This window comes from Ammodytes marinus, assembly GCF_949987685.1.
Source record: "Ammodytes marinus genome assembly, chromosome: 2".
NCBI classification, from domain to species: Eukaryota; Metazoa; Chordata; class Actinopteri; order Uranoscopiformes; family Ammodytidae; genus Ammodytes; species Ammodytes marinus.
This window is the reverse complement of record NC_137231.1, coordinates 1,462,484-1,488,570: the sequence shown is the minus strand read 5'-3', so window position 1 is coordinate 1,488,570 and position 26,087 is coordinate 1,462,484. Positions and strand designations below refer to the sequence as shown.

The 26,087-nt window shown below is 41.1% G+C and overlaps 1 protein-coding gene across 1 annotated transcript in view; it reads left to right on the top strand.

Annotated features, from left to right (window-relative positions):
* The window catches only part of npr3 (natriuretic peptide receptor 3), a gene marked incomplete at both ends in the record, with an annotated part of 70,693 nt that overhangs the window by 27,549 nt on the left and 17,057 nt on the right, over window positions 1–26,087 (top strand). Inside the window, 2 exons of the mRNA XM_080041029.1 lie at window positions 2,701–2,823; window positions 5,183–5,358. Of these exons, the coding sequence (XP_079897155.1) occupies window positions 2,701–2,823; window positions 5,183–5,358 (299 nt within the window). The remainder of the gene's footprint in view (window positions 1–2,700; window positions 2,824–5,182; window positions 5,359–26,087) is intronic.

Genomic DNA, 26,087 nt, shown 5'->3' with positions numbered 1-26,087 from the left:
TTTTTCACCCTTAAACTGTTAAATTATCTTGAAAAAAGTAGGCTAGTGTAGGCCTAGAAGCTTTATTTTTTGTATTTTCAATGCTACTTTATTTTTGTTTTAAATTGAGAAATACATAAAATATAATGGTCATATTATTGAAAAGTATAATCAAGAAATTATACTGACATTTTTATTGCTAATCATGATTATGTGTAGGTTATTTAATTTGAATCTGGAGAGACTTATTGAACCAGAGGTTTAAAGAATGAACATTTTATTGAATGTGCTCATCGTGAAATCATCTGCAGGAGCTAGTGAAGCCATGGGCTGTGCAGAAGGTATGGAGGAGGGTCCCACCGAAAGCTGTTATGACAACTTACAGCAGAGAGAGGACGGTTTTAAACTTTTGACAGGAGCAAAGTTATTGGCTCCCCGAGGTCGGGCAGAATGTGATAGGTTAAAGCTAATAGGGAACGCCCACTCCCCCAGCAGTCTCTAAAACTCCTGTGGAAAACGCCAAATGTACAAACACACCGAATGTGAAAGCATAAACCTATTATTAAAGGCCTACTTCACCGGTTTGAATATGAAGGTGTATTGAATTCTGAGATCCTATGTAGTATAAATGTGCTTACTTTGTAAATATTACTGTGATGTCTTTTACTGTGACATCACAGTAATATTTACAAAGTAAGTTTTTTTTAACCCTATATTTCTCTTTCTGTGATGTCACCAGAAAGAGAAATATAGGGTTAAAAAAAACACTCTTTCTGCCTTTTCTCAGGCTAGGATGAACCGATTTTTTTTTTTTTTGCACATTTATACTACATAGGATCTCAGAATTCAATACACCTTCATATTCAAACCGGTGAAGTAGGCCTTTAAGTACGGGCCCTCAAGTATTGAGGGGCCGTAACTTATTGTTATCCACCATACTTCTTCTTCTTACTTCTTATTTCTTCCGCCACATTTTCTAGCTCTATCTCCTCCCACACCGTTGCACATAGAAACGCAAACATTTTACAGAACGTCCGTCCCCATTCCACGGGGTGTGCTATTATTCAGTTTTTTGATTTCCCACAAGGGGGCGCTGTTATTGAACCCCGACTGAAAACAGTTTGAGAGGCCACGCTCCGCACACCGTAAGTCCGATTGTCATGAAATTTCTCACGCAGGTGTATTTTAGGGTGCTCTACAAAAAAGCCTCTGTGACCATATAAGTCCGCCTGGAGAAATTTTTAGTGAATTTTGACACCAAACTTCTCACGAAACCTCGGGGGACTGTGACACACGGCTCCAAAAAATATTAGTAGGATAGCTTGAAAAACGTGGCCGCCATTGACCAAAATGTTTATGAAGATAACTCATTGACCATAGGTCCTATCATCATAAAACTTGCTGAATATGTGCAAAAGACATGTGGTAGCATGTCCCTCTAAGCTTGTCGAGATTAACCCATAGGGGGCGCCACAAATGTGATGTGCAAATGTTTTACAGGCCACGCCCCTTTCCCTCTAACTCTGATTGCCTTGATATTTCTTACACATGTACAGCCCATGGTGTTCTACAATAAAGCCTCTTAGACCATCACCGTCACGTGACATTTCCTTTTTTGGTTTCCAACTTATCACCAAATTGTGTACAAGGCCTAAGGGGGCCGACATACACATGTGTGAGAAGTTATAGGGAGATAGCTCGAGAAAAATGGCTGCCGTTGACCAAAACGTCTTCGCATGAGTGGGCCTTTGTTGCTGATTTGCCACGACTGCATGCTTCAATTGGCCAAAACTTGGGACTCGAGTTTGGAAAGCGGGAAGCGGCGGTTCGTAGAAGCGTTGGAGCTGGGCCGACGGGTGGGGCGCCGCCAATGCGGGGCTGACGGTCCCATTATTAATATATTTGCAAGCCATTTTGGCAGAATACAATGGAGTAGTAATAAATCAGTATTGAAATAGTGGTTCTGTTGGGTTCTTTATACTTTTTCTGTCCAGGTGGTAGACACAGTTTTTTCCCCATTTTTCAGGTTTTTCAGTAATGACCTGATGAAAATTCAGAAAAGTTTTAATCAATGCTCTAATTAAGTTATTGTTAATTAACTTATTGTTATCCACCATACTTTTCTTCTTTTGAGGGCATGAACTTATTGTTATCCACCATACTTTTTCTTCTTACTTCTTCTATTTCTTCTGCCACATTTTCTAGCTCTATCTCCTCCCACACCGTTATATGCAGCAATGCAAAAATTTCACAGAATGTGCGTCCCCACTCCATGGGGTGTGCTATTATTCACTTTTTAGATTTTCCACAAGGTGGTGCTGTTATTAAGCCCCGACTGAGAGGCCACACCCCTTAGGTTTTTAACAACGTTAAACAACACCAACTTTCTCACAAAGCCTTGGGGACTAAGATTCAAATGCCCGTAAAAGATTAGTCGGGTTAGCTTTAAAAACATGGCCATTGACCAACACTTTACCTAGGGGCTGTGCTTAGCAGCTAATTGGCCAGAACTCATTGACCATAGGTATCATCATTAAACTTGCTGGATATGTGCAGAACGGGGTTAGAGGTCGGTATCAGGGGGCCTGCACTTTTAAAATCTCAGCTGGATTTTCTACTAAACATTGTTATTTGTAACAAACTGTATATAGGTTATAAAGTGTATACATTCAACAGATGACTCTTACGTATAACAATCATTGCATTGTCATTTTCCTGCAGTGGTGATTATGTGTATGGGAGCAGACAAAATACGAGAGATCATGCTGGCTGCGCACAGACGACAGATGACCAGAGGCAATCATATATTCTTCAATGTTGAACTCTTCAATGCCACTTCTTATGGTAAAGTTAACATCACATCACTTTAAAACTTGTGTTTTTTGTGTTAACTGAAAATTATTATGAAAATCCATGTCATATTAATAAGATTTATATTTATCTGCAATATTTAGACGATGCCACTTTTTGTTATTTTAGCTTTGTTGTCCATGTAAAAATATATACATCACAACTTCTGACTTTGACATGTTGGGCATTAGATTTCAAATCAAATTATGGCTTTGAGTATGACTAGCTAACTTTCAGCTTTAATTTGAGGTTATGTACACTTTGAGATGGGGTAGAAACGGTTGGAATCGCAGTCCTGTTGCTGTGCTGCTTCTGTGTTAAAATATATGTCTCATACCTCATTGCACATTGTATGTACATTATTGGCACATATTTGTTTTTGTTTTAATACTGTCCATAACTTTAAACTTTAAAAACTTTAGTCACGTTTGTCATTGTTGCAATGTCTGCTCTATGTGCCTAACCCTTAATTCCCCCCTGGGGATAAATAAAGTTTTCTTGAATCTTAAACCTTGAATCTTGAATCTTGAGCAGTGAAAGTCCAGTTGTGGTAAGCAATGATTTAAAGAAGGTAAAGCTCCTAAGAAGCTACAATATGGTACAAGGTCATTGAGAACGATACGAATGTATCAAAGCGTTCTTGAGATATTGTGTTCACAATATATGAGGTCACAGTGAACTTGACCTATGACCTCTAAAATTTATCTTGCGTTCATGAGACATGCATGGCAAAAGAATGGCCTCGACGGACAGACAGAAAACCCAAAAACGCTGGCGCGGAGGAATTAAAAGTAGAGTTAAGGAATTCAGACATTCATCAGCTAAACACAAATTACTTAGTAATCACTCATTGAATTATAATGTTGCTCTGTGTCTGCTAGATATGAAAACACTGTTAAATGCTTAAACGTGTATACGAAAAAATTGCTGTCGTGTAAACGTTCACACCCCTACTAAAGAACTGTATCTCTTCTTCCTTTCCCCTCCAAAACACTTGAGCAGGCTATCTTTAATCAACTCTCTTCCTATCTTTACCAGAACAAATTGTCCATTCACTACTGGGGTCCCTCAAGGTTCCGTCCTGGGTCCCCTTCTCTTTTCAAATTCTACCAACTCCCTCAGTTCTGTTATTCACTTACATTTACTCGCTTTTCTTAGCACTGCTATGCAGACGACACCCAACTTATTCCTACTTTTTCCCAGACTGAAATCCATGTCTGTTTGACTATCTCAATGGATGTAAACACCACTTGAAGCTCAACCTTGACAAGATAGAGCTGCTTTTCCTGCTTGGGAAGGGCTCTCCCACCCATGATCTTCCTATCACCATTGACAACAATGTGGTAGTCACACCCAGACTGCTAGGAACCTGGGTGTGACACTTGACGACCAATTCTCCCTCACTGACAACCCAATCTTGCAGATACATGCTGCAAAACATCAGAAGGATCCGTCTTACCCAGAAGGACAAACAAGGTCTGGACCAGGCTCTTGTCATGTCATGCCTAGACTACTATAACTTTCTCATTGATGGTCTGCCTGCAAGTGCAATCTGTCCTCTGCAGTTTATTAAAAATTCAGCAGCTCCACTGCTCTTCAACCTTTCCAAGTTCTCTCACACTACACCGCTCCTCTGCTCCCTTCACTGGCTACCAGTAGTTGCCCACATCTACTTTAAGTTACTAGAACTTGCGTACCGTGCTGCGAATGGATCAGGCCCAGCTTACATCCAGGACATGGTCAAACCTCACACCCCAGCCTGTCCACTCCTCTCTGCATCGGCTGCATCAATTCGCTGCTCCCTCACTGTGAGGGACACCAAGTCAACAAAATCCATACTGTTTGCTCCCAAATGGTAGCCTGGAAATCCAGACCTGCTGCTGGCAAATAAAATTTGCCACACCTGTTGGTCTGGACACTCTCCATTGAAGCTCATTAAATATGTTAGAAAATTCTGAGCTACGTTTCAATTGGTTATATCTGATATGGGCGGGCCAGAGCCCTATGTATGGTTTACAGGCTACCCAAATGGTGAAACAAGCTCCCCATTGGCAAAACAGTCTACACATCTTCCACTACAGGCTAAAAACTGATATTTTCCAACAGCACCTTTGCTAAGCAGATGATGATTATAATAAACAAAAATACACTAACATGGGGCACTTTATAGTATGGCTTATTTGAAGCTAATGTACTTCTGTGATTCTCGTTGTTATGAGTTTGTACCTTCATTGTTGAATGCACTTATTGGAAGTCACTTTGGATAAAAGTGTCAATTAAATTAAATGTAATGTTTTGTAATGTTATATACGGAAAATCTAACCTGTTCTGTCTCTCTTAAATATATTTCTAGGCAATGGCTCATGGAGGAGGGGAGATGACTATGACAATGATGCAAGGCAAGCCTTTGCTTCTCTGAACACTGTGACACTGCTCAGGACAGTAAAGCCAGAGTTTGAAAAGTTCTCCATGGAAATGAAAAAGTCAATCAAAAAAGATGGATTCCATGATTGCAAAGACTGCGGAAGTGTACGTATATATGTCTATCTACCAGGCCCGGTTCTAGACAGTTAGATTAGGGTGGGCCTGTATAAATTTTAGGTGGGCACACTGGGCAGAGAGACCAAAGATGCGAGCGCGCGCAAATAAACTTTGAGTGTTGCTGTGTGGGAGATTTGATTCTTGCATGTTTTTTTTCCAAAATGTTTATGAATAACATTTAATATACATTATATACAACATAATGTATCTTTTTTTTATCGTTGTATTAACTGTAGGCAGCCTGAGCTGATTGAAGAGAAAGCTTTGGGACTGGGCAACCTGGATGGTGGTAGTCCAGAGCTATATACTATACACATTATATAGATATATAGTCTTTCCACTATTGCCCCCGATGTCCAGCTGGGTGAAAATAGTAGCCAGCCGAGGTCACTACCCTGCTAGGGGGGTCCGGGGGTATGCCCCCCCGGGAGATTTTTTTTTACCTTTTTAAAGTGAAATGCATGAATCTGGTGCACTTTGTGTGAACAAATAATTTGGAGACACTGGGTCGGATGAATTACAAGCTATTGAAGAAAGGCACATGGATTTTCCATAGAAATATAAATTTGAAATAAAATATTATGGAGGGTCCTCTGGGATGGGCTTGGTGCTCTTTTTCTTTTACGGGACATATTTTTCTGTAATATAATGAATTCATTTAAATGCAGTGAGAGGAACGAAGCAGCAGAACTCTGTTGTCCAGTTATCTTTTTTTCCACAGACGAGGCTGAAATAGGCTATAGACTATACACAGTGCATGGGCAACTGAGGGCAGCCCCATTTTCAAATATTTTTAAATAAACTCAATACACACTGTGCATGCCATGGACTTGAACGTGACGTGATCAGTTAACCTCGGATTACCTCCCAGATGAACTGATTCAATTATTAAGCTATTAACTATCTACCAAAACATTGTATTCCTTTTATTGTATGATAATTTACATTTACATAATATGATGTTGATATCAAACACACAAACTAAAAAAAAAACTATAAAGAAAAAAAATTTGGGGGGGCTCCCCTGGCACTGGGGACCCTAAGCAACCACTCATTTTGCTTATGCCTCGGGCCGGCTCTGCTGACCAGTGACCACTATAAGCGGGTGGGTAACTTGGAGGCAGGCTGTCCTGCCCACCCAATAATACAATTAGAAGCAATGCATGGTAATGGTATATTCTTTAATATTAATTAATTGTCTGTATTTTATTTGACATTTTCTTGGACAGCGATTGAACAGGTCCGTCCGATAGTGGGTCTGGACTTCCACCTTTTAAAAAAATAAATAAAAAAAATTGGGTGGGAACAGACCACATTTTGGTGGGCACGGCTCACCCTGGCCCCTGGCTACCGCCGGCCCTGCTATCTACCACTCGCACAATCATATATTTTTAGAGTCCCACAATTAAACGAATAGTCCAAAGAAAACGAAAACCTTAACAAGTCCATCCGAGACAGTCCAAATGAGTCTTGTAAATAAATACATTTAAAAACAAAAGAAAAAAAGTCAGCTGGAAACGCACTGAAAAATGAAAAATTATGCAAAAACTAAATGATCTCATCCGGTTCAGTAAAGGGTATTCCTTTCATTTTGGCATTCGTCTGTGCACGTACAGCTGATACGCGCTCCCAGCCGAACACTGCTGCCATTTATTGTTTCATTATAATAACATAAATTCCAAAAACAAAGGAGTCTATCTCCATCCATTAAAAAGCGGCACCTCGCGCCACACGGTTCAAATCAATTGGATGCACTGAGATAAGGTGCGCTTGCCACTGAGGCGTTTACATACATCAAATTCCAGAAATAACATTGGGAAAAATCATACAATTAAAATAGACAACATATCTGTATACTTCATCATACAGTACATCAGCATTTCATACAATGTGTACATATAAATGTATTTCCTTTATAAACACTAAAGAACTTTCCATGACATACCCACGTCTGTGTTTATCTCCTAAATGGGCTGCGTCCCCCTATACTGGATATTGATGGGTTTGTAGATGGGAGTGCGTCTGACGTCAGCGTTTCTATTCGGTGGTAAAGCCTTTACCAGTTTGAATGAATGAATGAAGGAAAATGTACAAACAGATTAATTTCCTGCAGCGCTGTATAGTTCAGGCAGCTGCCCAGACAACGCACACCTCCAGCTTTGACTACAGTGGTGTGAGGGCACTCAATCATCCGGAATCTTTTGGCTGCGTGAGAGTGGTTGGTTAATCAGCTCACTGACTGGCTTTGATTGAGCCCATGTGTGGGGAGGATATACTGTATATGTAATGCCCTGTATAATTTTGGTTTAGAGTCAGCTGCTTTTCAGCAGTGGTTTAGGTAATCCTTTAAGCCACTACGAGTAACTTTGTCCGTTGGCGGCCCCTTTGGACAAAAGCGGTAGTATTTTTACGACGCCAGCTGTCGTAAAGCTGTTTTCTAGCTTGTGCCGGTCGTGCCAGTCTCAATTGATTAGGTCGCAATATAGTGCATGTCCGTGTGTTGAAAGCCGTGAGGGCACGGACTCTTTTCGGCTCCGTGAGAGTGGTTGGTGACACTACATCAACTAATGCCGGTCAGTGCCACATACACCTGATTGCAATGAGTTGTTGCAGGTTCACTAACTAGGCTACTCTCACGGAGCTGAAAGATAACGTGTCCTCACAGAAAGCGAGAGACGGCAGTTAGTATGGATCACGATGAGGTAATGTGTTTATGTTGTTGTAAATAATGACTATTTCAGATGAATAATGGTCATCTGGGGCCTGTTTCAGGTAGCTGGTTTTACATACTCTGAGTTTAATCCTGCGCTCTGAGTTGGTAAACTCAGAGTGCAAACCTTAACAAGTCCAACTCTTACCAACTCAGAAATATCTGAGTTGGTAAACTCAGAGCGCAGGGTTGATGAGTAACTCTGGGTTTTCGGTTTCAGAACAGTGGATCAGCGTTGGGTTTATCAACTCTGAGCGTGTTCACTCTGGGTGGAGCATGTGCGTAAAAGCCATCGTCAATGGATCGCTGATAACATGATTCACCATGGAAACAGAAGAAACAAATGCTTGATCCTCCCACTTCTCCACTTCTCAAAAAAAAAAAAAAAATCTCCGCTCCTCCCACTGAGTTAGAAATATTAACGAATGAGTTTATGGTAGCCTATGGAGAAGAATTAACGGGATATTGTCTCATAACTCTGATCTAATCTCCTCGGCAATTCAGAAAAAAAAACAGAGCAAACATTTTTTGTCAAGATAATCATTTCGCTTCCGTATGAGAAGCCATTGTCTATTTTAAAAAGTTACTCATATCAGCTGTAAAGTAATAAAGCTGGCGCGGCACAGCATTGCTGACAGTGTTTTATATTCACTGTATAATTTGTTGGCAAGCTATAGCCTAATAGCCTACTGTGCAGTAAACAGAACAGACTGTCGCTTCTTTTAAATTGGGAGTGAAAGACATTAACATCAGACACATTAGGTGACAGTTTCCATTGAAGAGCCTGATTGATTTATTACCAGATCCATTTTCCTCAAGTGATCACAGTTTAAATGATTATATCATTGTTATATTCATATTAGGCTATTTAACGAGGCTCGTCTGTGACTTTAGGATCGCACAAGTAACGATCGCGTGCAGCCGCAGCGTTACATGAATCCACCTGACATAAATCTGTTCAGTGGCACAGACGTTAAAAAACATACAATACAAATAGGTTTATTAATCTGAATGTAGAGCATGTCACGATGTGTAAGGTGGCCGCCTATATGAACGGACCGAGGGCTGAGAACAAGGCTACTGATCAGATAAATGATCGGTCAAACGTAAAATCATCAGGAAATGATAAAAACATCCCGATGGAGATTTCTATGGAGTGACTTTGCTTTAAACTGTACAGGGACGCGTGTGACAGTGACACTCTTTCTTCAGTCGGAGCTGCAGCGTAAAGTGAAAACAAACTCAGGGTAGGTCTAACCACCTACCGAGCAGGTTAGACCCACGGCGTATGTTGCCGCAGTAACTGACTCTCGGTTGGGCTGAACCTGCTACCTGAAACTGAAAACCCAGACTTTCCACTAACTCAGAGCGAACAAACTCTGGGTTGCCTCAAAACCAGCTACCTGAAACAGGCCCCTGATGATGGTGAAGCAAAGTAAACTTTGTGTTAGTAGCGCTCATTCATTTAGGAGTAAACACTGCAGTCTAGTTCACTCCCGTGTATACACGTTGCTTGGCAACGCCCTCGCCTCCTCCCGCCGTCTATCACTCTCCCTTTCAGCTTTTCTTCATTGCATTTTCTTTTTTTTTCTTTGATGGTTCAGCCCCGTTATCAGTCATTATGACGACAAATAACTGTCTCAAACAAGGCTCCCGCTCCCCTTCCCTCACCTGGTGGGATAGGCTTCTCAAATCGCGTTGCAGCGCTACACTGAAAAATACGGATATGTGACCATAGAGCCTGCATGCACGAACCGAAAATCGGACTGGGTTTGCAACCAGAACAAACGCAGTAATAAAAACTATATAAAAACGTCTTTCTTTGCACTGATGGTCTCGTTTGCTGTTAAAGGTCAGTTAGGACTATCAGAGGAAACATGGGGCTGTTTAAAATGTATTTAAATGTTACTCGTAGCTGCTTTTAGTGTTTTATTTCATAAAGGAAGCCTGTAATGGCTCTATACAGTTTTGTTGTTTTTTTCTCCACTCTCCCATCTATCACCTTATCTATCACTTGCGATTTATAACTTTGAGATACCGCTGGGTCCACACCTGCGTCCTAAACTGACACAGTTGTATATAAAAAATAGGCCTAATAAAGAAATCGCCTGTCTCCAGTCAGCAACCCCATGCCCACGCTCCTACAGTTCCCCCGCCAGCTGCTAATTTTTCCTTTTGGGACTTCCTGTAATTGGTCCGAAAGCCCAAACCATCCAAAAACTGCCCTCACACTGGACTAAAACTGAACTATGTATAATCCAGATGGAGACCAGCTCTTTCGGTCAGACCAAGGTCCGCCTGTTCAGTCCAGATCGCAGTCCACAGGAGGTTTCACACCTGTAATAAAAGTTCAGATCAAACAAGGAAGGTGTGAAAGCCCTTTAAGATAAAGTAAAAATTAAGTGATGATTATCACTCGAAAAGGTAAACCTAACAAATTGTCTCTGTCTAAATGGGTCTGCATGTTGTTGTGAAACAGGGGCACGCGTGTCGAGTGTGACTTTGCATACATTCTAAAAGTGCAACCATCACCATGGTTGCAGTCGAAAGACTATAGATATATACTTGTTTGATCCGGAAGGACATTCTGACATCCAGTACCAGACATAAACACAAACACACATCTTTTAAGAAGCAGAAAGAAGACGAAAAAGTAACGGCCGGCAACAATTGGCGCAACAGTGAGATCTGTGAGCTCCTCTCAATGCAAGCTGAGACTGCCACATCACGGGACAGTAAAGGACAGCCGGGCGGCCCTCTAACTGCTAGCACCAGCACTTCTGCTCTCAATTCACCACCCATTGTTGTTTAAAAGCAGCTGACCGGCGTAGCGCTAAATGTATACGTCACATGACGATGCTACAGTGGCAAAAGCTCTGTCTTAGTTTTACTTGATCTCAATGCAGCTTTCGACACAGTTGATCACAACATATTACTAGATCGCCTTGCAAACTGGGTTGGACTTACTGGAACTGTACTAAACTGGATTGAATCCTAAACTCAACAAAAATATAAACGCAACACTTTTGTTTTTGCTCCCATTTTTCATGAGATGGACTTAAAGATCTAAAATTCATTCCAGATACACAATATTACCATTTCTCTCAAACATTGTTCACAAATCTGTCTAAATGTGTGATAGTGAGCACTTCTGCTTTGCTGAGATAATCCATCCCACCTCACAGGTGTGCCACATCAAGATGCTGATCTGACATCATGATTAGTGCACAGGTGTGCCTTAGACTGTCCACAATAAAAGGCCACTCTGAAATGTGCATTTTTTTGCTTTATTGGGGGTCTGGGGACTCAGAACCAGTCAGTATCTGGTGTGACCACCATTTGCCTCATGCAGTGCAACACATCTTCTTCGCATAGAGTTTATCAGATTGTCAATTGTGGCCTGTGGAATGTTGGTCCACTCCTCTTCAATGGCTGTGCGAAGTTGCTGGATATTAGTGGGAAGTGGTGCACGCTGTCGTATACGCCGGTCATGGGTGACATGTCCGGTGAGTATGCTGGCCATGCAAGAACTGGGACATTTTCAGCTTCCAAGAATTGAAGATGTCAGATCAGCATCTTGATGTGGCACACCTGTGAGGTGGGATGGATTATCTCAGCAAAGCAGAAGTGCTCACTATCACACATTTAGACAGATTTGTGAACAATGTTTGAGAGAAATGGTAATATTGTGTATCTGGAATGAATTTTAGATCTTTAAGTCCATCTCATGAAAAATGGGAGCAAAAACAAAAGTGTTGCATTTATATTTTTGTTGAGTGTACTTAAAGGACAGAGACTACTATGTATCAATAGGCAATTTCACATCTGAGCGAACAAATATTGAATGCGGGGTCCCCCAAGGTTCCATTCTTGGGCCTCTTCTGTTTAACATCTACATACTCCCACTAGCTCAGATTATGAATAAGAACAAATTATGCTACCATAATTATGCAGACGACACACAAATTTACATAACCATATCACCAGGAGACTATAGTCCAATTCAAGCACTAAGTAAGTGCATTGAACAAATCAATGATTGGATTTGCCAACATTTTCTTCATTTAAACAATGACAAAACTGAAGTAATTGTCTATGGTGCCAAAGATGAACAATTAAAAGTCAGCGCACAGCTTAAATCTGTTATGTTAGAAACCACACACCAAGCCAGAAATCTTGGTGTTGTCCTAGACACAGACTTGAATTACAAAAAAAACACATTAAATCAATTAATAAGTCAGCCTACTACCACCTTAAAAACATATCAAGAATTAAAGGGCTTATGTCTCAGCAACATTTAGAAAAACTTGTCCATGCATTTATCTTTAGTAGACTTGACTACTGTAAGTGTCCTTGCAGGCCTTCCAAAAAAATCTATCCGACAGCTTCAGCTAATTCAGAACGCTGCTGCTCGAGTCCTCACCAGGACCAAAAGATTGGATCACATCACTCCAGTTCTGAGGTCTTTACACTGGCTTCTTGTCATTTTCAAAATATTGATGTTGGTTTATAAAGCCCTAAATCAGGGGTTCTCAAACTTTTGATAGCTGAGTGCCAATTTAGGAACCCAACATTGGACCGGGGGCCGCCGAATGGCCAGCGTCTTTGCATTTTTAAAGTTTACATGTATTGGTCTGCATCCAATAATGTGTAATTAACACATTTCAATTAATAAATGAAGGGCTAGGTTTCATTTCAACATTGGGGGGGACACATTAAAAGCGGGGGTCTGGGGTTTGTCCCCCAGAAAAATTTGAGGTTTGAACACTTAATTTTGTGCATTTTGGTTAATTTTTATGCAGTAATTTGTGTCTTCTGTATTTATTTATGGTGGACTAGTTAAGGAAAAGACAACTAGCTCCCATTGACACACATCTAATGGAATATAAATCAGTAAGGCACTGAGGCATTCTGTATTGCATTCAAATATTTATTCTACTTTATTGTTCAAAACTTCTGCACATTGAAAACGTATCACCTTTTTGAGTGTTTTTTTGTAGGACTCTCTACTCATGATGCAGCAGCAGTGTGAACTATTATGACACTATACATTGGAAATAAACAGGGTGGGCTATCAGCAGTCAACTAGGCAGATAGTTCCATGGCTATCAGCAGCTAGTTAACGTTAGCTTGTTAGCTAAACTTTAGGCAAAAGAGTTAGAAACCAGATAATGTTAGCATCCATCCTTAGACACTTGACCTAATCTAATTCACCTTGAAGGTGAGAAAGTGCATCGTATTGGGCTTGACAAGCTCACTAGCTAACAAATTACATTGGGACCACTACACTGCCTGCTGCACTGCGGGAGGCTGACCAGCCGTCTGCAATGAGAGGCAGAGGCCAGCCGAACTTCGCAAGTTTAAGATGGTACGGTCCACTGTAGGGGTGTTATTATTAATAATTGGGGAATGCATATAAACAATTAGGAGGGATATTTAAGTATTTCGACCCCTGTACTGTTTTTACTGTTACGGGGGACGCATCCCCTCCGTCTGTTTCAATTAAAAAAATAAAAATATTTTTTTGTTATTATTATTTTTTTAATAATTCATAATTCAATGCGGGCCGCCAGATATGTTTCCGCGGGCCGCACTTTGAGAACCACTGCCCTAAATGGTCTAGGGCCAAAATACATTACTGATACGTTATGAGCCGTCCAGAGCCCTTAGGTCGTCTGGGACAGGTTTACTTACAGTCCCCAGAGTTAGGACTAAACAAGGAGAAGCAGCTTTTAGTTTTTATGCACCAAATCTCTGGAACAAACTCCCAGAGAACTTGAGGTCTGCTGCAACTCTCAGCTCTTTTAAATCAAGTCTCAAGACTTTTCTTTTTCCATTTGAACCTGTAATTTTTATTTTTTATTGATATGTTCTATTTATATTAATTCGCTTTTAAATGTTTTATTCATTCTCTTTTCTAATGTGTATTGTGTATTTTAATCTTGCCTCTGTAAAGCACTTTGAATGGCCTTGTGTCTGAATTGTGCTATATAAATAAACTTGCCTTGCCTTGCTACAGGCATCTTTGATTCAGGGATGTGGAACACTGTGTAAAATGGTGCACCAGCATGCATTGCCGGCCGGCTTTGCTTGGTCCTATGTAAATAAACAAAGCCAGCATGCATGCCTAACGTCGTTCTGCCAATATGTTGCAATCTCTGTGTAAAGGGGGCTTATGATGCTCTGTGAGCAGCATCTTCTGTTGTCTGCTCTACTCAACCGGTGGCGCTGCTCTGTTGCGACCCGGGTTGCCCTGCTGCCACTTTGTTCTAATTGTTTGTTTGTTTGTTGGTTTGTAACTAATTTTTACGTGATAGTATACTTATATGCTGAGGGCGTTGGCCTAGTATATTGCTTAAAGATGATTTTGTTAAAATTACTGCTTCTGATTTTAATCACTTGGGAAAGATTCAAGATTCAAAGGGGGGCGGTAATCCAGTGTTCTGCTCTGGTGAACAATTGTCCGTTATCACGTAGTGATTGAGTTAAGGGCTCTGATTGCCTGGTGTGAAAAACTTCTTCTCAGTCTCTCTGTGCATGTTTTGTGAGAGCGCAGGCGTCTGCCTGACCTGAAGGTCATCACCCCGGTCTGTTTCCGTGGTGGTGAGGATCCTTGATAGTCCTTCTGGCTCTGCTGGTACACAGTCTAGTGCAGGGGTCGGCAACCCTAGGCCGTGGCAAAATCATTGGCACACTGGCAATAAGCAGTACCCTCTCAGCAGCATTTGAAATCAACTAAAAAGCCCCGGCTTTATATGTGGCGTGTGACTGTCTTGTTTGATTGGGTAGGCTACGCACTCCAGCGCACATTTCCCACAGTGGAAGCTGCACGAGTCCGCAGTGTCCACATTTCCTACCAAGCACATGGTTCATCGACTGTAGCTCGGGGCAAAGCCGCCCCAGTGCTGCCCGACTCGCTGGCTCTCCCCGCGGGGAGAAGCACCAGTGATGCCCGGCGCAGACGCCCTCTGGGCCGAGCGAATCTATGAGCGCCCCCACCCTTGCTAACAAGGAATCCATTAAGTTTCGTTTTTAGGGATTCAATACATTCACACTACCCAGAATTACACATGTGTCACTCTCAAATAATCATTTACTACTGCTGCATGAGTTAAGCATACTAAGAGATTAGGGCTGTAACGATACAAAAATTCACGGTGCGATTTGTATCACGATTTTTGACCCACGATTCGATACGTACAACGATTTTCGAAATTTGAAAAGCATTTTATTTATATAACATTTATAATAACATTTATCTTAATGTAACATTTAATAAAAAATTACTTGAACAGATTTGAACACAGAGAACATATTTATAAGCAACATGAATAAATAAATAACCCAAGATATACAATTTCTTTCTTCTCTGTAACAAAATAATACTTACTGTTGAAAAATGAAAAATAGTTAACTGTACTGTAAACCAAACATCAAGTTAGAAAACAAATAAACATTTAACAGCTACAGCTTCCTTCACCAAACCTTTTATCCAAAACCTAGGGGAGAACGGGGTAATCTGAGACACTGTTTACATTTGCTCCCCTCTAAGCGAGCTAAAATGATTTATCAATCAAATGTACACATTTCCCATTAATTCAAGATGTTTCCTAGAAATGGGCATTTGCAGAATTTATTCAAGACAAAGGGCAGTGAAAATATGATTGTTTAAAAAAAAAGATGTGTCTCACTTTACCCCAGCTGTGGGGTAAACTGAGACAGACCAGAAAAATCAAGGGGGTAAACTGATCCACTTACTTTTTCCACTCTGAAACTACCATAACAACACATGTTGTAACAGTTAGAATCCTGACAGCTAGCTTGAAAACCAAATATTACAAAACTAATGTCTTACTAGTAACAGAATCATGGGGTTTGGTCAATTAAGCAAAACATTTTTCCAAACACTTGAAAGTAACTCTTATCAAATACAACATATAATTCATATTCAATAATTAACATTCAAATGACAGATAGAACCAGTTGGGGTCAGAACACAGGACCCTTAGAGCCAGCTAGTGTCTGGGGGTCAGAGCAAAGGACAATCAGAACCAGCTAGAACAGCCTGGGACTCAGAACACAGGACTAGACCCAGTTGTCTTTTTCTTTATGTTTTGAGTTTTTTTTTTTTTTTAAACCTTTATTTTTCCAGATAAAACATTAAGAACAGTTTCTTATTTACAATATTGATCTGGTCCAAGAGGCCCCACTAGGAGTAAAGGTACAAATAACAAATACACAAGCATGACTCACTTAGACAAATATAAAACGGATATACAAATGCACAGCCTATGTACAGTAACAAAATAGAAAACACAAAAGCACTAAAAACTAGTCGGGACGGGCGTAGTGGTCTGGACAGGGTGTAATAAATAAGAAACAACACAAAAATGAAACGAATGTATGCGTGCGTGCGTGCGTGCGTGCGAGCATGTGTATGCGAGCGGATGCATGTGTCTGGGTGAAAAAAAAAGTCTTTTTTTCTGCATTTCTTTTATTGGGATCAATCATTGAATAAAGACATACTATATTTCTACAGAGTCTATTGATGTTAAAGGTCACTCTCCTGTCCCCCACATACATATGTGCCAAACCAGCCGTTGCTGACACCCCTTCAACCATCGACCCCCACCTCCAGCCCACATTGTATTTTGTCTTTTCAAACTAGTCTCCTTGCTACCTAAAATATAATGTCTGTCTCACTTTACCCTACAGCATTTGTCTCACTTTACCCCACTGCCACAATTTGAGAAAAAACTACCTCTCTCAGCAATTCACGCTAATCTTCAGTTATCATCATCACATGGTTTCATATGTTGGTAGTTCATCAACATGTGTGATATAAGTTTTTCTACCTGAATCAGTTTGATTAGGCACAACAATCGATTAAGTTGACAGCAAGACAATTTACTTTTACATTAAAAAAATACATTTTTGTGAAAAAAAACATGCTTACAACATCACCATGAGGTCCTCTCTTTCATGGCCAAGGGGAAATGAGAGGGGCTTGAAAACATATCTCACATGACCAAAAATGTGTTCCGTGTCCTAGATACAGGGGGTGTCTCACATTACCCGATGTCTCACATTCCCCCATCCTCCCCTAAGCCTAAAAGAAATAAAAAAAATAATTCAAAATCGCGATTTTTCCTTCTCACATTGCGATGCGGGATCATGGCTTTGTGTATCGCGATTCTCGGTTCGATACACATATCGTTACAGCCCTATAAGAGATGGAACGATATTAGGGAAATCACGCTGTTTTCTTTGCTTCTCTTTTTTTTAACCTTTTATTTTAAAAGCAAGTCCCATGACATAAAAAAAAATCTAATTTACAAGGGGAGCTGGCCGAAATAGCAGCTGAAGTTTGTTGTTTTGCCTGTTCATTTCTTAAAATCTTTAGTGTTAAGATTGCATGATACTCTCCCATGTCTTTGTTGGAAAATATACCATTAAAGGTGAAGTAAGTGATTTATTTATGTTAATAGGGGAGAGTGGGGTGAGTTGTGCCAGTGGGGAAGTTGTGCCACCCTCTGTTTCTAGAAAACCATAGAAGAAATTGGAAATGTGACCACATATTTAAGAAGAGCCATCCATTTGACTCATCCTGTAAAGAAGGGAGAAATATGGAATAAGATAGAAGCACATTTAAGCTCAAAAAACTGTTTTTTGCCTTTGAAAGTAAAATTTCCATGATCAAGGTTTTTTGATTATTGTGTCTGAACAATTATAGACACGTTTGAAAACATTTGAAACATGTTTTAGTGTTTTAGTATGCTACACTTTGTGTCTATATAGTTAGCACGATGTCAGCCCTAAACTGCTGCATCATGCTTATTATCCAAAATTCTGGGGTTGGGGTGATTTGTGCCAGAGGGCCTGGGGTGAGTTATAGGTAAGTAAGTAAAATGTATTTATAAAAGCACATTTATAACAGTTTGCACTGTCCAAGTGCATTCAGTAGGTAAAAATATGAAGGGTAAATAACAATAACAAAAATAAAAATAAAAGACATGAAGCCTAGACATCCACATATATCCACCGCTGGTGATTTGAATCACCAGCAATAATGCAAGGCAAAGCAATAATGTAGCAATTGATTGTAAACCTGAAGCTGTGTTGCCTGTATTTAAGCAATATTTCGACTTTAATACTAAAGGCAAAAAAATACTTGTCAAATGCTATAGTAACATCAAAAACGCCTACGCAGCCAAGGCCTTACCCCCACTAGGCACTTCTGATCGTTATGTTGTCCATTTAATTCCCACCTACAATTCCCTGCTTAAAAGCAGTAAACCACAAGGTAAAACTGTACATGTTTGGGACAATGATGGTGTTTAAACACTGGGTTATTTTTCCTGCACCAACTAAGATCTCTTCCATGGCCTGGACGTAGAGGTATGAGCACACTGAAGCGCCGCAAGATACTACATACAAAGTCAACGCACAAGCGTGTCGACCAGGCCCCCAGGATTATGCCTTCTACCGGAATCCAGCAGTGCTCAGTGGCCAAGCCAGGGGCCTCTACGGATTCTCTTTTTTGCATAGGAAATTTCCTTTCCTAACGAGATGACCGGAAGTACTTGGTGGATAGGTGGTTCGAATTCTAAAAATGCTTTGGAAAGGAGCCTCGATGCATCCTATAACCCTCCTTTAGCATAGGTTACTCCTAACCAACCTATGCGAAAGGAAAGGAGATAGTGGTATCCCATAATCCTTTACGGCGGCAAGATTTAAAGCAACAGGCCACCGATGGAGTTTACCAACTCTACACGAATACGAACGAGAGACGCGGTAAAAGCATAGATAGTATATTAAAAAACAGAAGGGAGAAGAAGAGAGGAAGATTTAACTCGACTAAAACAAATACCCCCCCTCCCATAAAGATAATAAAGAATTCATAACAGACCAACATCATAATTGGCTAGTTATTTTTGTAGCCCATAATTTACACCATAAAATGCCAACTTCACATTTAATTACAGACTACTGGGGGCAGTTCATTTCAACATCAACATAGCGTAAGTGTAGCTTCTTTTTTTCCACATGTGAATTGTGATTCAAGTGGCCTTAAATATTCCCACCGATCTAAGTGATTCTCACTCTGTTGGCGACAATCTGATTGAAATCAATATGACAAGACTGCATGAATCGAACGAGCGCTTGTTGTAGTCCATTTTCGGAAAATAGTGTAGTCTCGCGCTAGAGACTCACGTCAGCAATACTCGCCGTTGCGTGATGACGTCGGTTAGGAAAAGTGGAGTCGAATTCATTTGAAACAGTGCTGTCTTTTCCTATGTTTGATAGGAAGCACCCTTTCATCTCTCCTTGACCCCGATGACGTTTGGGGTTAAGGTATAGGAAAGGAGGCTTATAGGTTAGGAGACTGGACTATTCGTAGAGGCCCCTGGTATCAATGGGTTGTGGGAGGGGCTTATTTTCATGGGGCCCAGACCCAGATATCCCCGTGCGCTACACTATTGGCGAACAAGATTGTGTCCCCGCAAAAATTTCCTGGATATCAATCATAGGCTCACACTTATCTTTAGGCCATGTACTAATAAAATGGAAGTTTTCTCATTTCAAAACGCCACCTCAGGCATTTTATTAGCCCAACGGCTTTCAGTTTGAGCCATTTGTTTTTGCGGGAGAAAGAGGGGTGTGCAGCTGAACAGAGTCGTAGTGAAACCAATGTTTCGGTTTCGGCCTGGCCTCACGGCAGGAAAATAAAACTAATTCTTTCTCATTCTGATAAGGCAATTGCGTTCTCAGCTTTAATATTGGTCTTATAAGTAAACTTTAAAAAGCTCACTTAAGCATTTGAAAATTTGTTTGGTTGATTTCAATAGTTAACTTAAGCACCATGGACATATAAAGATGTAACACACGCTATCAAAACAGCGCTAGCCCACTAGTTTGGTTTAGATGGCTGGAGGAATCTTCGTTTAGAACTTATTAACCACTGTATTACTTTACAAAAACAGAGTGTAATTTAAAGATCACATATAGCGAATCATCGGGGGTTAGTGACTTAAACGCCCATGGTCGGTAAACAATGCAACTGTGCTCGCTAAGACCTTTAGCTTACAATGCTACAGAACGAGAATGATTCCACATCCGCTACCAGTCCGCTACGCTTGCCGCCCTCTTTCTTGATAGGTCCATGATGCCGCTACGTCATGCGCTAGGGCGTGGCTAGGCTCTCATGAATCCCGGAAGAATGCTTCCTTGTTGTTGCGCTGCGCCAATGATTAAGCCCTGACTGCAGCTCGCAGATCGAGGAGGGGCTAAATGTGGGTTGGGTTAAACGGTTAACCCCGCCCGAAGAATGTGCAATGCATATAGCCCGTGACTGTAGATTGTGAACCAGCGGGGAGTTCTGAATGAAATGCGGCCGACCCAGAGTCACTGTTGGCGGGTCTCGGTTGAGGCCGTTGGCCCTACATTTTTAACCAAATAGTATTTCTGTGTGTGAGATTGGTTGTGTGTCTCCCTTTTCTAACCTCTCCCTGTCACCTTACCCTAACCCTAACTACCCAGCTGTGATGCCTGAACATAATTGCCAATTTCAGGAAAACATAGGGCTGTGGTGGGACCAACAGGCTGTGAGAACATATTGATGACCCCGACCAACACCGACAAAGAGTCACGGTTGGCGGGGTTGGGTTGAGGCGTACGGCCGGGAGCCGGAGGTTGTGAAACAGCGGGGCATTCTGGATGAAGTTTGGCCGACAAAGAGTCACTGTTAGCGGCGCTGGGTTCAGGCACACGGCCGTGGGCCGGCCTGGAAGTGGCGAATGAGCTTGGCGTTATGGATGTAGCCGATCTAGAGTGAGTGAAAGTGGGTCTGGGGGTCCTCACAGTGTCCCCTTGAAAAACATACATTTAACTATAAAATTAACATATATTATAGAGTAATATTAAAACCGACATATTTAATATGTATATAGGCCTATCAAATATAATATTATCGTTATATTCTACACAACAATGTGCTGCCGGATCTGCGCCACCAGATGGCGCCCGCACGGATGAAGATATTGGGCTTCCTGATACATTCTGTGAATATGTGTCTTTTGCATCTGTTTAGCTGTTGGTTGTAATTTAGCCAAGCTTGCGCCAGTTAGCATCGTGAAACTCACCCAGCTGTGTGCTGTTCCGGAGGATAATATGAACCCATAATTGACGGCAGTTTCCGTGTGGAATTGCAATATAAGTAAAGTGACGCACCGGTGTGTCCTCCGGCAGACCCGGCGCACTTTCACTTTCAGGTAGGCTGATGTCTGCCTTTATTTTGTGCTGCTGCGCACAAAATGCTGTTGTTAATGTGTGTAGTATGTTGCTGACTTAGTGTTAATGTGTGTGTATTTGCGAGCGGGGTGTCCTCATGCTGTTTTAATGCCATTTCTGCTGCGACTGCTGCTGGTTACACAGTGTACCGATGCAAATATGTTTTGTACGTTCAGTTGCTGTTTGTTTGTGTTTGCCAGCTACATCTGTATTTTGGCACAGCTTGACCATGTTGTTGTACCATCAGAAACACAGTGCACAGTTGTGCCAGGTCTGATCTCAGACCAGGCGTCGGGCAAATATGAACCTGTATGATCAAGTCACTGGCGTTACGCGCGTCAACCGCCGCGGGCATGGAGTGCAGTTTGTTCGTACCTAGATGAAGGAACAGACACTATTACCAACTATATTACATTTTGTACAGATGATGTGTTAACCCAGAAGTCAATAACTAGGAAGGCCACTGGACCAGACAGCATTTCCAGGTCTGTGCTGAATTCATGCAGCGTAGAGCTGACAGATGCCTGCTGTCCTATCTATCAAAAGTCTCTGGACTCGCATGTTGTTCCTTCCATTTGGAAAAACTAAATTATTATCCCTGTTCCCAAAAAAAGAATGCTGTAAAAAACAATAATGACTACCGGTCCAGTTGCTTTGACCTAAATAGTCATGTGTCAAGAAAATCATTATCAACCTTGAAGACAGATGTCAGCTGCTCATTAGATCCTTTTCATTTTGCCTATAAAATAGGTAAAAGAGGTACAGATGACACATTCACTGCCATAGTACATTCTATTTCTAAGCACTTAGAGGACCTTACCTCATATGCACGTCTTCTATTCGTAGATTTTAGTTCAGCACTTAATACGGTACAGCCACACCTATTATCAAAAGTACCAGTTGGAAATGTTCTTGTTAAAGCCACTACGAGTAACTTTTAAATATCTTTTAAACAGCCTCGTGTTTCCTCTGATAATCATAAAATACCTTTAACAGCAAACGAGACCATCAGTGCAAAGAAAGACGTTTTTATATAGTTTTTATTACTGCATTTGGTCTGGTCGCACACCCAGTCCGAGTTTTTGCATGCAGGCTCTATCGTCACATATTCGTAGTGGTCGCAGATTTCAGTGTAGCGCAGCAACGCGATTTGAGAAGCCTATCCCTCCAGGTGAGGGAAGGGGAGCGGGAGCCTTGTTTGAGACAGTTGTTTGTCGTCATAATGACTGATAATGGGGCTGAACAATTACAGAAAAAAAGAAAATGCAATGAAGAAAAGCTAAAAGGGAGAGTGATAGACGGGCGGGAGGAGGGCGTTGCCAAGCAACGTGTACACAATTTCACAGGAGTGAACTAGACTGCAGTGTTTACTCCTAAATGAATGAGCGGTACTAAAGCAAAGTTTACTTTGCTTCACCATCATCAGATGACCATTATTCATCTGAAATAGTCATTATTTACAACAACATAAACACATTACCTGAGTGGTTCTCAATTACTTTCTGTCATGCCCCCCCTAGGGGACAGATTTTTTTTCGCGCCCCCCACCCCCAAATTGAAATACTATTGAGACAATCACCTTATTATCAAATTAGATAACAAAAATTAGCTGAGATATCTTCTGCAGCAAAAAAAATCAAAGTTCAGTTTATTAGCCCAATTTGTAACATTTAAACAAGACTGCTCAGTCCGTGTGAATCTCAGGACAGAGAAACGAGAGCAAATGATTCACTGAGGTTTGCATTTTATTCAAAACATTTTTAAACTGTAAACATAGTTAATGTGGTGTTTTTTTTATTATTATTATAGGCCAATAGGCCTTCTGTGATGCGATAACCAATAATTCATTAATGTTATTATTAGTCTACTTCAGTGGCGGATTCAGAACCTAATTTGTGGGTGGGCCTAGGAATATTCTGGATGGGCCTTGTTTTTTTCAAAGATTAAACAAACACGTATACATAGCCATATATATAAATAAAAAAATCAAGAAGTGGAGAGAACGTGCAGATCGGTATTACATTTTAATATGCCTTTTACTCATGTCAGAATATCACATAATAAAAACACAAATCCAACACTGCATAGCTCACGTTATAGTGACTACAACCCGAACATCATATGAATCAAACGAATCGAATTAATTAATATTCAGAAAAAAACTTTCAGGAACAGCAATAATGCCACGGCGGGCCAGAATACAAAAACCCTGTCTAACCGGAGCTTCTACACAAGGCGGAGTCTTATAGCTATATAAAATTATGAAGAGGAGAGAACTTGCAAATCTGTAGTATTTTAATATGCCTTATACTCATGTCATATCACATAGGCCTACCAGCCTGTCGGACTCGGATCAGATGTAGGATAATAACAAAATAAAAACACAAATCCAACACTGCATAGCTCACGTTATATAGTGACTACAACCCGAACATGAATATGGATCAAACGAATCAATCGAATTAATTAATATTCAGAAAACAACTTTCAGAAACAGCAATAATGCCACGGCGGGCCAGAATACAAAGACCCAGTCTTACCGGAGCGTCTACACAAGGCGGAGTCTCCTAGGCTTCGAGTTGAAAAAGTTGATTATGTCATCATAATCCGAACTGTCAATGAGTTCTCTTTCAAAAGACAAAAGTGTCAAGTTGTTGAGGCGTCCAGTCAGCATGGATGATCTTAAGCGTGTTTGGATCCTGTTTGTTGCGGAGAAAAGTCTCTCAACGCTGCAGGACGAGGAAGGCAGTGTTATCATGGTCCTTAAAACACTGTTCATGTTTGGGAAAATGTCAGCAGGGCAGCTGTCCAGTACTTCCATTAATGTAGGAAAGTTTTCCCGATCCATTTTCCGTGTGATGTGTTCAATGAACACAGCATGTTCAGTATCTGCGATCTCGATGCCATCTTCGCCAAAAGTGGCAGATCCAGGTGCGAAAGAGGCCGCTGCTCTCATTAATCCATACGTGTCGTCCATAAAGCGGCAGTTTAACTCGGTGATCTGCCTGTCAAGAATACAGTTCCACAGCGCCCTTAAATCATCATTGCTCTTGACAGCCAATGTTTTTCCCAGCGTTGTGGTGACAACAGACTCGTGAAACTTTGAAGGCAGCTTGCGTTCACGAGAAGCAAGCACGTCCCAGTTAGTTATCTCATGCTTTTCCATCAGTTCTTCTGTCAGTTTGAGCACGTCACCAAAGTCACCCTTCGAGTCCTTGCGGAAAGTTGCATATGTAGCTTTCAGTGTTTCAATCACTGAAATGCAGTCTGTCACACAAAGTGTTGAGCTCTGCAGGCCCTTGGTGGCAAAATTGCTGTTTTCAAACAGTTTGCAAAAAGTCACAAGCATGAAAACAAACTTTTTCGTTTGCATCTGCTGCAGGAGCTGCTCTGCTTCTATTTTCGTTTGTCCACTGGTTTCGGAAAAGCCGGCCAGAGCCTCCAGTAATGACCTGCTTAGCCATTGCTAATTGAGGGTGCTATCTGATGGTGCACGAAACCGCCATCCGCTGTCTGCGTCGACCATGATGTTGCGTAAAGACGTCACTGGACAGAACTAATTTTCATTTCATTTCCTATATTTAACCTCGAAAGATCAATTGAGGGGTGACCCTCTTTTACAATGACGTCGAGTTTGTACAGATACACAATATACAATGAGAATACATAACAAGTTTACACACACACACACACACACACACACACAGACAACAACAATTTAAAACATTCAGATCAATTGAATGAAAGAGATAATAGCCTAATTAAAACAGTTACAAGTGTAGAGGGGCTGATTCAAAATAATCATTTTAAATTGGTTAACAGTTATGAGTGTATTTATTTTAATTGTATGTTGTAGGCTGTTCCAGGAGTCAGGGGCACTATGGCTAAAAGCGGTTTTACCAAGCTCAGACCAGGCATAGGGGACAAATAACATGAGCATGTCGGTTGAGCGGGTTTGATAAAGCCCATCTGAAATAAGCAGCATTTCAACTAATGAGTAGGCTACGAGAGGGGTTTCTGAATATTATTATTTTTTGGTAGCTACTGTAAATATTTTAAATTATAAATGTTTTCAAGAAAAAAACATATAGCCTATTGTATGAGAAAAGACCATTATACATTTTTCTTTTTTTTTTCATGAATCTGATTGGGTGGGCCCACTGTCAATCTGGGTGGGCCTGTACCAACCAGGCCCACCCGTAGATCCGCCCCTGGTCTACTTGCTTGATTTCTTTTTAAATAGCCTACAACAGAGACACATGTGGACATTTATTTACTGCAAATCACGGCCTTTCGCGCGGATATGACCATACACAAGCACACATCGCGCTTGCTAGCACAAAAAAGCCCCCCCCCCCCAATAAATAGCTTCAAATTGTAACAATAAATAAATAAATTATGCCATCTGTTATGTTGTGTTGGTCAGCCTTCTATTTCTCCCCCCCCCTCCCCCCCCCCCCGTCCACTGTACTCCTCCTGCCCCCTCTCCTCCCTCCATGTGTGGAGGTATAGAGTGTGATAGCACGATGGACAAAGGAGTTTTTTTAGTTTGTTGGTGCTGCATCTGGGGAGGAGCTTCTCTGGCAGTGTGAAGAGGGTGGCTGGTGTCATCCAGGATGGCCAGAAGCTTCTTCATGGTTCTCTTCTCTGCCACTGTCACCACTGGTGACAGTATACTTCTAATGATAATGCAATATAATTTTAATTTGAACTGTGT